The sequence below is a fragment of the Lepidochelys olivacea genome (assembly GCF_965140295.1).
Source record: "Lepidochelys olivacea isolate rLepOli2 genome assembly, chromosome: 1".
Taxonomy (NCBI): domain Eukaryota; kingdom Metazoa; phylum Chordata; order Testudines; family Cheloniidae; genus Lepidochelys; species Lepidochelys olivacea.
The window spans coordinates 258,655,103-258,667,616 of NC_140411.1; the positions used below are offsets into that span (position 1 = coordinate 258,655,103).

General features: G+C 48.5%; 1 protein-coding gene across 7 annotated transcripts in view; it reads right to left on the reverse strand.

Annotated features, from left to right (window-relative positions):
• Positions 1-12,514, reverse strand: part of TMPRSS6 (transmembrane serine protease 6) — a 35,641-nt gene that overhangs the window by 1,104 nt on the left and 22,023 nt on the right. For 6 of the 7 annotated variants that reach the window (XM_084641652.1, XM_084641650.1, XM_084641647.1 and 3 more), the window contains 5 exons: positions 8,423-8,536; positions 7,841-7,957; positions 7,165-7,333; positions 4,681-4,955; positions 888-1,024 (listed from right to left, as the gene is read on the reverse strand). In XM_084641652.1, the coding sequence (XP_084497778.1) occupies positions 888-1,024; positions 4,681-4,955; positions 7,165-7,333; positions 7,841-7,957; positions 8,423-8,536 (812 nt within the window). The remainder of the gene's footprint in view (positions 1-887; positions 1,025-4,680; positions 4,956-7,164; positions 7,334-7,840; positions 7,958-8,422; positions 8,537-12,514) is intronic. The other variant, XM_084641648.1, reaches the window with a different exon arrangement.

The following is a 12,514-nucleotide window of genomic DNA, read 5'->3' on the forward strand; positions in this document are numbered from 1 at the left end:
GATGAAGAACTAGCATGTACTTTGAGAATACATTTCCTCTACTTCCTCTCATCTTCAGGCTGCAATTCAACCCCTCCATCCCATTGCCCAAGGCCTCAGCAGCACCCCCAATGGAGCTAAGTATCTCAGGCAGATGAGTGTAGGACAGAATCAGAAACCCAAGACTTCTAAGAAAAGGTATTGGCCACTAGCACATCCTCGGCCATGTGTCCCCTTCCCCAATAAGTCTCTTGCTTATTCTTCTAGTCAGTGGAAGGGCCTCAGGAGGAAACAGGCTGGAGCAAGTCTAGGGAGGGCTTTGCCAATTGTAAATTTGAACTGGATCCTAAAATTAATGGAGTGCCAGTGGAATTCCCCGGGGATGAAGGGTAATGTAGGAGCAGGCAGAGAGCAGCAGCACCAATCAGCACATGCTGGGGTGGGGTGAGTTATGGGAACAGTCTTCAGGTAGATGACGGGGAAGTTGCTTGGAGTAGGAAAGCAGAGGAGTGGCTGAAGAGGACGTAATGGCCTGAAAAGGGAAAATCCAATCTATATTGTCACCAGCATTCCTGACTATGGGGAGGACCAGCAGGAGGAAGTGGATAATCTTCCCTATGGAGCTGTGTGTGGCTCCACCAAGGTTCCAGCACTATGTGGAGCTCATGGGAGACTGGATATAATTCTAAGAAACTGAAAAGTTTCTGTGTTTGCACCGGAGGATAAGCATGAGCAGGATGTGACCTGCAGTTGGGGCAAGAAGGTCTTTCTTCTAACCTCTTGGAATCAATATACACCTTATTCAAAGCTATAGCACATGTTCAGGGAAAAAAGACCCCTCCCCAGCCCTCATCCATTGCTGGATGATCCCCCTTTAAGGTGGAAGTGTCCCACATCTCCTCTGTCACCTGGCAGGCATCCTTCTTGCCCTTGCGGTAGCCGGCACAAAGCATTCTGGGAGAGATCTGGTAGTGATAGGCCACACTGCAGATGTCCTGCTGGATCAGCTGCACATCCACCTTCTGTAGGATGTTACTCAGTTGCCCTAGGTATGGAACAAGAACAGTGGGTCAGTAACAGCAGAGCTCCCTGCCTCTTCTTGTTATCCCCAGACCACAGCCACATCTCACCTCTCTCTGTCTCCAGTTCATGGAAAGAGCTGCCACTTGGATCACCATCTTGTCCTCCACTTGCATCACATCTTCCCCCCTCCCCTAATCCTTACCTTAGCTTCTCACCTTTTACTTCTCACTTCACCCACAAGGCTCTACACAACTGATCCCTATTCAGCATTACCCTGCAGCTCTTTGCACCAGCAGGGCAGGAGGGGAGTAGAGCTGTTGGGTCGCCCTCAAAGTTATATAAGTATGATAGAATTATAATTATGTAGTAGTAGAAATAAAGATAGACAAAAGACTATATAGGTATGGTAAAAAGGTATGAACATCAGTTCCATGCTGTTGAATTTTGGCTAAGATCAAGTGTAGTATCTGTTCTTATCAGTTTAATATCTGATATGTCCTCTATCTGAGGACTATATATTAAATGGATTTTTGGAACAGGGAGATGGAATAGGAGCCTTGAACTCTGTACCATTTTTTATTTCAACATTATCTTAATAAAATTATTAAATCTCTTCTTATTTCACTCTGTAACAAATGCAAGGCCAAAGTGCTAATTATTTCAGGCTGGTACAGGACAAAGAGACTGTGCTGGAAAGTGATAAGAACTTCGAGGAAACAATGCTGTTCTTCAAAACAACACCCTGATGCTCTTCCCCCGCGGGGGTCCCTTGTCATGCCTATGTAAATCTTGGTATCCAAAGAGGGAAAAATAGATAGTGGGATAAAACTTGTTAAATGAATCAAGATTCATAGATTGTGTTGTTAAGTAAAATAATGAATGATGAGTGCATGGAATTGAGAGCCTGAAGCAGGGAAATAATTGGTTAGTAAATGGTGCCAGCCTAATCCTAAGAATTTCAACCTTGATATCGATGGGCCGAAGAATATGCAAAGTGGAGATAACCGGATGACCCCCCAGAGGGCGAACCGGAATCCACCCAAAACGCATCAAGGAAGAACGAGAAGATAACACCTCGCCGTCATGGAGCCGTCATGGATGTACCACCTGCTGATTGAGCTGATTGATGGTCATCTCAATTGTAAATTCAGCATGATGAAGCAACTTCCATAGACTTGTATTGAACCAGAGACCTATAAAAATTGGGTCCAGGGACTGTGTTCTTTGAGTCTGGTTCTACGACCACCCTCCAGGAGCATCGGATGCGCATCTGACAATGACTCAGCTCCACTCTCGTGTCCAGGCCACCTGGCCAGTGACTTGGCACGAGCAACATCTAGGCTGGTGACTATAACAACCTTTATGTAGAACCTGTGTGTGAATGTCTGTGTGTGTGAATGGATCTATATAGAAATTGCATATAGGAATATTTTGTTGTATTTACAATAAACGTGGCAATTTGCCTTGTCCCTCTTACAAGATCCTGTTGGTATCATTTTTATTAGTGTAACAGAGCTATCTGGAGGATGACAATTCCATTTTGCAGCAACTTGTTGCGCTTTCAGAACTTGTTTTCGTCCCACAGTGGATTGAAAACATGGCCTTCTGAACATCCCCATGAAAACAGAATTGTGTTGAACTGTCCGGTTTTGGATCCAAACCAAAACTTTTCAATTCAGGAAGTAGCGTGGGTATGTGGCCTGGTGGTTAGGGCACTGGCTAGGGAGCTGGGAGACTCAGGTTCAAGTCCCTGTCCTCTCTGATTCAGAGCAGAGGTTTTCATCCCAGATCTCTCTGAATAAGGCAGAATCTTTCTGATGAAAACTTCATCCAAACTGCTAAGTCTCCATGACTGTCCCAACCAGCTCTATGAGGGGAACAGGAGGCCAGGGCCGGTGCAAGGATGTTTCGCGCCCTAGGCAAAACTTCCACCTTGCTCCTGCTATCCCCCTCCCCTGTTACTTGCTGCAGGCGGCCCCCCACCCCTGACCCCAGCTCACCTCCGCTCCACCGCCTCCTCGGAGCGCACTTTTGGCCGCCCCCAACCACTTGGCGGCTTAGGCAGCTGCCTAGTTTGCCTAGTGGTTGCACCAGCCCTGCAGGAGGCACATGGGCAATACTGTATGAGTGCAGCAGGCTGTAGTGACCCTCTCACCAGGGGCACAAGTTAGGACAGCCCTCAGGGGCTGCACTGGCTCCTGCAGCTGCTGATCGGAGGAAGTTCAAGCTGCAGCCCCTCCATCTGTCTGATGGTGCCTTATCCCTGCACAAGTGCAGGGCTATATCTGGGCCCAGTGTTGTCCCCGCAGCCAGCTCTGATCTTCTCAGGCCTCTCTCGTTATTGCGCTTTGGCTCCTTTTCTTGACCTCAGCTCCACACCTTCTCTCATGCCATCCCTTGTGTTCCAAGTCTGGAACATCTCTAGCCTTTTTGTCTGCCAAGAGAGCTCCTGCTCCTCCTTGCCCACTTCTTTCACAAAGCTGTCCAGCATTGATCTTCATGACAATATTGCCCTGGGAATTCTTTCTCCATGTTTCATACTTACCTGTCTGAATTAAACACTAAGCTCATTGGCAGGGCACTGCAACTGAAACCTGATATAACTGGGTTCAACACTCCCAAAGGAGTTGTACCAGTCTACAACAGGTTAGAATTTGGACCCTTTTCATCAGTCAGAGAATTATAGCTATTATATGGACGGAACCTGTCACTGTAGGTCATTTAGCCCAGTTCCCTGCCAGGGTAGGATTCTTCCTTACTATACTTTTACTAGTGCTTTGTCCAGTGTAGTTTTAAATGACCTAGGTTGAGGAGGGGTGACACCTGATTTTGGGTGCCTCCATATTTGGGATGCTCAACGTCTTGAAGGGGCCTGATTTTCAGAGGGCAGGAGCTCAGCTCTTTCTGACAGTCAGGGGCACCAGCCACTTTTGGCTTCTACTGCTTCCCTTGGGAGACTATGTTGTTGTGTGTGTAATACACCATGCACACATATAGCTCCCCGTAAAGAATTATAGCTACAAAAATCCTTCATGCTCCCTTCACTTGCTGACAAAGACCCTTCTCTAGGTCTTTGGACCCAACGCCTCCAGCTGAGAGCTGTCCCAGAGCAGTGCACCTTCCCATCCCAGTCCTCCCAGGATGACCCATACTGTCATGAGTTTGTCCTAGGTCCTGCAAGCCCAGACAGTTAAAATCTCTCATCTTTTGGGGGACTCGTGCTAGTCTGTCTTCATGCTGTGATGTTACATCCATATGTGATAATTCTGCATGATGCAATATGATGATCCACTAGGGAGAGCTGGAGGCACTATTAGGGTAGATTGCAGTTGCAGTAGGTAAAGGGGGAAAGGGCACTGACATATCAAAGCTTTCCATTATCTTTCAAGGAGCTTGGAACTGCAACATTCTCTGACTTTTGTTTGAGGGACCCCGCGTCAGATTCTTGCCAAGAACATTATGCCACACTGAAGCAACCAAGCCCTGAGGTGAGCCTCCTAGCGTCACAACAGAATTTATTTATTTGGGAGGAGATTTTCAAAGGCAGAAAGAGTAATTAGCCCAACTTTTCATGGGAGCTGGGTGTCTAACTACCTTTGAAAAATCCCCCCTTCCTCCCCCCGTAAATCCTGGAAGAAAGGTGGATCCAAACAAGAGCAGCAAACATCCTGCATGTACCTCCTTCCTTGAGAGCCCCCCATCCAGTGATCCAGCAACGGAGGCCAGGTTCAAAGAGGTGGGAGTGGGCGGGCAAGCAGATGGGCTGAATGAAGGACGAGTTGATAACTGGGTGGTCAAGCTGGAGCAGGGCCACGTCGTAGTCGTGGCTGTCCTCCTCATAATATGGGTGCAGGAGGAGGCGGCTCACCTTGAAGGACACCTCATTCTGGCTGCTGACATTCTGAAAGTACTTGCCCAGGTAGACAGTCCAGATGGATGGGGAAGCCAATCTACTGGGGGCAAAGGGAGAAAAAGTGTGTCAGTGTTAGAGAGACAGGTGGGGCGTGCAGCACAAAAAGGGAGAGTGAGAAATTGGGGGAAATGAAGGAGAGTGAGGGAAGTGAGGAGAAGGCTGGAAAATCAGAGAGACAACGGACCGGCAAAGGAAAGGAAGGGAGCATGGGGGAAGTGACAGCTCTGTGAAAAGGTCAGAGAGGGAGGGATGTAAAGGAGGGGAAAGACATAGCTGAGGGCTGGTCTACACTGAAAACGTAGGTCAACCTAGCTACGTCGCTCAGCAGTGTGAAAAATTCACACCCCTGAGAGACATAGGTAAGCCAACCTAAGCCCCAGTGTAGACAGCGCTAACTCAATGGAAGAATTCTTCTGTCAACCTAACTAGGATTTACTGCAGTGATGGAAGAACCCCTTCTGTCACTGTAGTGTCTACACTCCAGTGGTGCAGACATACCCTTCGGTTGAGCAAGGGTACATTACAAGGAGGAACAGCCCTAAATGGGAGCATAGATTAAATAGCACATACCTCCTACTGGGAAAAGCCAAGAGAGGTGGGGATTGGAGGTGGAGCAGTGGAGATGTTTAGATAGATTAGCTAGCATGCCTAAGGGGATGGGAGAGGGGAGAGCATGTTGCAAGTGGGAGGGTGAAGGGCAGAGAAGAAAACACAGTGGAGAAGACTGGGGAAAAAAAACTGTAAGAGGCCTATTGTTTGGACACACGGTCCCTTCCACCTCTGTGCCTTCTCCCACGCTGCCCCTAATGCATGTGAAATACTCCCTGACAAACGCTCCAAACAGCTGCTACCTTCAGGGCCGGCTCAAGGCACCAGCGTTCCAAGCAGGTGCTTGGGGCAGTAGTTAGAAAGGGGCGGCAGTGTTTCCACGGCGGCGGCAATTCGGCGGCAGCTCCTCTGTCTCGCCGGCCGCGGCAGCAATTCGGCAGCAGCTTCTCCCTTTTGGCATCCGCGGCTGCAGTTTTTTTCACCGCTTGGGGCAGTGAAACCTGTAGAGCCGGCCCTGGCCACCTCATCCTCCATCAAATCCCTCCTTAAGGTTCATCTCTGCCATGATGCCTCTGAACCCCAGCCTGCTGGTCCTAGCTGGGCGCATGCCCAACTGTAACTATTCCTCTTCCCCTTTTCTTCCTCCCTACCTCTAACCCCAGGACAAAATAATAATAGTAATAAAAACAAGCCCCACCCTACAAAATACATAACTAGCAAAGCGGTGCTAGTGTTCCACCAGATCCATCTGCTGGACTGTTGTAGCCATTTCCTCTACCCTTCGTCTGTGTGTGTCTCCGGATGGTAAGCTCCTCTGGGCAGGGATTTTCTCTCTTCGGTGCTTGCCCAAGTTCCCAGCAAAATGGGGCTCCGATTCTAATTAAGGCCTTTGCGGACTACCATATATAATTATTTACTACGAGTCACCTCTAGAGGGCTGTGACATGAGTGACAGCAAAGCTTGAGGCCCACTTTAAATGAGAAAAAAGAAAAGGAGGACTTGTGGCACCTTAGAGACTAACCAATTTATTTGAGCATAAAAGCTTTCGTGAGCTACAGCTCACTTCATTGGATGCATGTAGCTCACGAAAGCTTATGCTCAAATAAATTGGTTAGTCTCTAAGGTGCCACAAGTACTCCTTTTCTTTTTGCGAATACAGACTAACACGGCTGCTACTCTGAAACCTTTAAATGAGAAGATTCCCAGGGGGTTGCAAGTCATCACTGGCCTAACACCTATCGGGTGAGGGGCCAATGTGCTGGTAGCTTGAGCTCCACCAATGCTCTCACCACATAAAGCTAGGCTGGGCTTCCCCCTGTGAGTCCCCATTTACTCTTTTCTCGCATGAAGGAGAAAAGTCCAATTGTGTATGTTTTTAGGGTTCATGACCATTGTGGAACCAGAGCCAAGCACAGAGCGGATGGGAGCTATGCAAGCTTCCCTCCCCTCTATGCCTTCCCAGAGCACCTCAGCACCTCCCTGCTACCACAATCTTGCCCTCATACACACACATCTCCAGCAGGGCTTCCCAGGCCTGACTTCCTTGTTCCAGCTCTGAGCCACTACCGTCAATGGTTCCGAAGTGAGTGGCCATTCTGTGACGTGGTTCCAAGTTGGTTTAGGCTGAGACCCAACCGGCTTTGATGTGAAAGCAGTCTGAACTCGGTCTCCTCCACAGCGCTCTTCCCTCACCATTTACCTGTCATCCTGGAAGCAGTGAGCAGCCGAGACCACCCACCGATCGGCAATCAGCGTTCCACCACAAATATGGCTCCCGCGGACCTGAAGGCTAGCCTGCCATGGCCATTCCCCTTCTACAGAATTGGCGCCACCCACAATCCGGTTCAGAGGGGCCTGCCATCCACAGTCTAAGGAGAGGAAGACATAGGAAGACAAGGAGCAAAGACATCAAGTCTGCCCTTCCCCTTTGCTTTACTGACTTTCCAGTCTGCCATTTACACCATTTATACCCTTGGCCATTTACACCCTGCCTGGCACTGGCTGGAGCCATTTTATAGCATGTCAGGGCTGAGATGACTGAAAATTCCAGTGTGAGGTTTTTCCCTATTATTAACACAGGTGAACCCTGCACCACCTTTCCCACACACTTGAGCTCAGTCAGCAGCAGCTGGGACACCCGTGCTGTGAGCCTCCTCTCAGCAGTGCCCGGTCTGTGCCAGTCAGTGTTCTGTTAATGTGAGCTTCCTTGGAGCAGCATCCCACTACTGGCAACCAGGACTCCAGCAGTGCAAACCAGGGCTCTGGTAGAGCGAGGTTCCTCACAGCAGGGCCCAGCCAGCACTGTTCTTAACTCCAGGAGTGGGAGCTTCCCCCTGGCAATGCCTAGGAGAGTGCCCTCCCTTCTCACTCCTCACCACAGTGCTTCTCATCAGACGAGTCCTTGCAGTCAGTGGTGGAGTCGCACTGAGGGTTGGGTTTCTTCACGCAGCTCCTGTCTGCACACTGGTAAGTGAAAGGCCCGCAGGGGACTCCTGGAAAGATGAAGTTGGTTGGGGGAGTAAAGGGGAGAGACTTGAATGAGGGTTGGGGGATTTCAGTGGAGAGCATGGGGCAGCCAAAAAACTCCACGTCAACCTTCTGCCTGGGTGAACCCCTAGATTAATGGGTGGGAGTTCCCTCAGTAATACCCCTGTATTAGCTGGTAGGTTAAGAGAGAGAATGTTACTAGCTGTACTTTGGTGTTAGCTGGTAGCAGGGTCCTGATCTGGGACTCAGCACAGGAATTTTATCAGTAGCTTATTAGAGAGACAAGGTGGGTGAGGTAACATCTTTGATTGGACCAACTTCTCACCAACAAAAGCTGGTCCAATAAAAGCTATTACCTCACCTCCCTTGTCCCTCTAAAATCCGGGTATTGACACGGCTACAACAACACTGCCTGCATTGTTAGCTGATAGGGGGAAATTTATCGCTACCCAGCAGTCTCCCCTCCCTACCTTCATTGCACTGCTCCTCGTCACTCCCGTTGACACAGTCCAGGTGTTGGTCGCAGACCTTGGTGAACTCTATGCAAGTGCTGTCCTCCTGACACTGGAATTTCGCCGAGCACACTAAGACCAAAGCACCCGGAAGAAACGGGTGGGATTCAGAAAAGCAAGGCAAAGGGAAAGAGTGGGTCTCTTATCCCTCAGCAATACCCACCACTAGTCACAAGGGGGCTTCAACTGGAAACACCATGTGGTAGAGGAGAAAGGGACTTTGGGTATGTCTGCACTGCAGCTGGCAGCAAGCCTCCCCACCTGGGCGGGGCAGTCAGACTCACGCTAGTGGGGCTCGAGCTAACTGTAAATAGCAGTGGGAACGTTGTGGCTCCAGCAGAGACTCAGGCTGGCGCCCCGAGCTCAGACCCAGGGATCACGTGGGCGTGAGAGCCTGATCGGCAACATCCACACCGCTACTGTTAGCGCCCGAGCTCGGCCCCGCTAGCGCGAGTCTGTCTACCCAGGCTGAGAGGCCCACGTGGTGTGAGGGTTAAGAGACCAGCCCATTTTGCCTCTGGAGTCCTGGCATCAAATATAGGACAAGTCATGTGTGAAATGAATTGGGCGGGTGGGGAGGGGGACACTCAGCCTTGTCACATATTGTGCCCATCACACAGCCCCGTTTTTGGCAAAACTGGCCAGCTTTGTTTAAGAGAGACTAAGGGAGTACACAAGAATTTAGGTGTATCAGCAGAGCACCGATGTGGTATAGCGAACAGAGCACACCAGAAAGGTGCTGTGGGTCAGGACTGTAGTGCGTGGACAGAGCTCTAGGAGAGGCAACATGGACTTATGCACTGAGCAGAGGAAAGCAACAGAAAACAAAGTATGCATCTGATGAAGTGAGCTGTAGCTCACGAAAGCTTATGCTCAAATAAATTGGTTAGTCTCTAAGGTGCCACAAGTACTCCTTTTCTTTTTGCAAATACAGACTAACACAGCTGTTACTCTAAAAGAAAACAAAGAGTAGAAATACATGGGTAGCTTTTCATCATGGCAAAGGTTCCACAGAGTCAGCGATTACAAGGTCAGAAGAGACCGTTCTGATCATCTAGTCTGGCTTCCTGCATAAGACAGGCTACGGATTTTCACCCAGGGGCTCCTGCTTCAGGCTCAATAACTTACGGCTGAGCTCGAACCTATATTTTAGAAAGACGCCCCATCTTGATTTAAAGCAGGTTAATCACAGAATCATAGAAGAGTAGGGCTGGAAGGGACCTCGAGAGGTCACCAAGTCCAGCCCCCGACAGGTGTTTGTCCAGCCTGTTCTTAAAAACCTCCACAACCTCCTTTGGAAGCCTGTTCCAGAGCTTAACTACCCTTATAGATAGAAAGTTTTTCCTAATATCTAAATCTCCCTTGCTGCAGATTAAGCCCATTTATTCTTGTCCTGCCTTGAGTGAACATGGAAAACAATGGAAACAATTGATCCCCGTCCTCTGTATAACAGCCCTTAACACATCTGAAAACTCTTTTTAGGTTCCCACTCAGTTTTCTTTTCTCTCCAGTTTTTTTAACCTTCTTTCACAGGTCAGGTTTTCTAAACTTTTTCTAATTTTTGTTGCTCTCCTCTGGATTCTCTCCAGTTTGTCCACATCTTCCCTAAAATGTGACGCCCAGAATTTGACCCAGCACTCCTGCTGAGGCCTCACCAGTGCCAAGTAGAATGGGACAATTATCTCCCATGTCTTACCTATAACACTCCCATTAATAGACCCCAGAATGATATTAGCCTTTTTTTCAGCTGCATCACATTGTTGATTGATATTCAATTTGTGATCCACCATAACCCTATGACAGTATAAGGGATACCATTCCTTTGGGGTCAGAGGCCTGCCGCTAGCTGACTGGCTGATTAGCCTCACCTGCTGCACCTGGGAAAAGAGCTGGACCGTAACTGGCTAAGCCTCAGAAAAGAGGGCAGCAGGAAATGGAGGGGTGAGATGGCCAGACCCTCCTGGAAGCTGAGGGGGCTGTGTGCTTAATACTTTCTGCTGGAGCAACTGTACAGAGGGGTTGCTCCAAAAACCAAATGGACAGAAGGGAGACTGTGTGAAGTCCTCCTATTCCTGAGGCTCTGAGGTAAGAGCCAGGAGAATGGGTTGTGGCACTTCCCGATGTGAGGGATGGATTTGGGGAAGGGACTGCTTAGCCTTTGAAGGGGTTTTTGATTTGTTAAGGTGGCTTGAAATAAAAAACAACTAAACCTGCTGGAATCTGCTTCCCTGGATTCCTTGAGAGAGCTCAGACTGAATTACACTGGGGAGTGAACTAGCTCAGCAAGAGCAAAACCTGGCCTAGTGCTACCACCTAGGCAGCTAGTCCCCATTTTGTAGTTGTGCATTTGATTTTTCCCTTCCTACGTGAAGTCCTTTGCACATACCAACAAATGTAGTTCTGTGGCTTCTCTTTGAAGTCTGTTTTTAGAAGTTTTTTTTCCTGAGGAATGACTACTTTTAAATCTGTTATAGAATGTCCAGGAAGATTGAAGTCTTCTCCTACTGGCTTTTGTATGTTACCATTCCTGATGTCTGATTTGTGTCCATTTATTCTTTTGCATAGAGACTGTCCGGTTTGGCCAATGTACATGGCAGAGGGGCATTGCTGGCACGTGATGGCATATATCACATTAGTAGACTTGCAGGTGAATGAGCCCCTGATGGTGTGGCTGATGTGGTCGGGTCCTATGATGGTGTCGTTAGAGTAGATATGGAGACAGAGTAGGCAATGGGGTTTGTTACAGGGATTGGTTCCTGGGTTAGTGTTTCTGTGGTGGGGTGTGTAGTTACTGGTGAGTATTTGCTCCAGGTTGGGGGGCTGTCTGTAGGTGAGGACTGGCCTGCCTCCCAAGGTCTGTGAGAGTGAGGGATCATTTTCCAGGATAGGTTGTAGATCATTGATAATGTGCTGGAGAGGTTTTAGCTGGGGGCTGTTTGTGATGGCCAGTGGTGTTCTGTTGTTTTTCCTTGTTGGGCCTGTCCTGTACTAGGTGATTTCTGGGTACCCATCTCACTCTGTCAATCTGTTTCCTCAGTTCCTCAGGTGGGTATTGTAGCTTTAAGAATGCTTGATAAAGCTCTTGTAGGTGTTTGTCTCTGTCTGAGGGATTGGAGCAAATTTGGTTGTATCTTAGGGCTTGACTGTAGACAATGGATCATGTGATGTGTCCTGTATGGAAGCTGGAGGCATGTAGGTAAGTATAGCGTTCAGTAGGTTTCCGGTATAGGGTGGTGGTTATGTGACTGTCACTTATTTGCACTGTAGTGTCCAGGAAGTGGATCTCTTGTGTGGACTGGTCCAGGCTGAGGTTGATGGTGGGGTGGAAATTGTTGAAATCCAGGTGGAATTCTTCAAGGGCCTCCTTCCCGTGGGTCCATATGATGAAGATATCAATGTAGCGCAAGTAGAGGAGGGGCGCTAGGGGACGAGAGCTGAGGCAGTGTTCTAAGTCGACCATAAAAATGTTGGCATACTGTGGGGCCACGCGGGTACCCACACCAGTGCCACTGACTTGAAGGTATAATTTGTCCCCAAATCTGAAATGGTTGTGGGTGAGGACAAAGTCACAAAGCTCAGCCACCAAATGTGCCATGGATCTTGGGTAGCTAGTGCAAATTTAACACCATTAATTTGGGCTTGAATAGGGACTGGGAGCAGCTGGCTCACTACAAAAGCAATTTTCCCTCTTGGTATTGACACCTCATCAGGTATTGGAAGTGAACCACATCCACCCTGATTGAATTGGTCTTGTCAACACTGGTTCTCCACTTGTAAGATAACTCCCTTTTCTTCATGTGTCAGTATATTTATGTATGCATCTGTAATTTTCACTCCATGCATCTGACGAAGTGGGTTTTTTACCACGAAAGCTTATGCCCAAATAAATTGGTTAGTCTTTAAGGTGCTACCGGACTCCTCATTGATTTTGTGGATACAGACTAACACAGTTACCCCTCTGATACTTTGCACTTATCTTTATTGACTTTTATTTTGTTGAAATTGGACCAATCCTCCAATTTGGCAAGATCCTTCTGAATTCTAATCCTG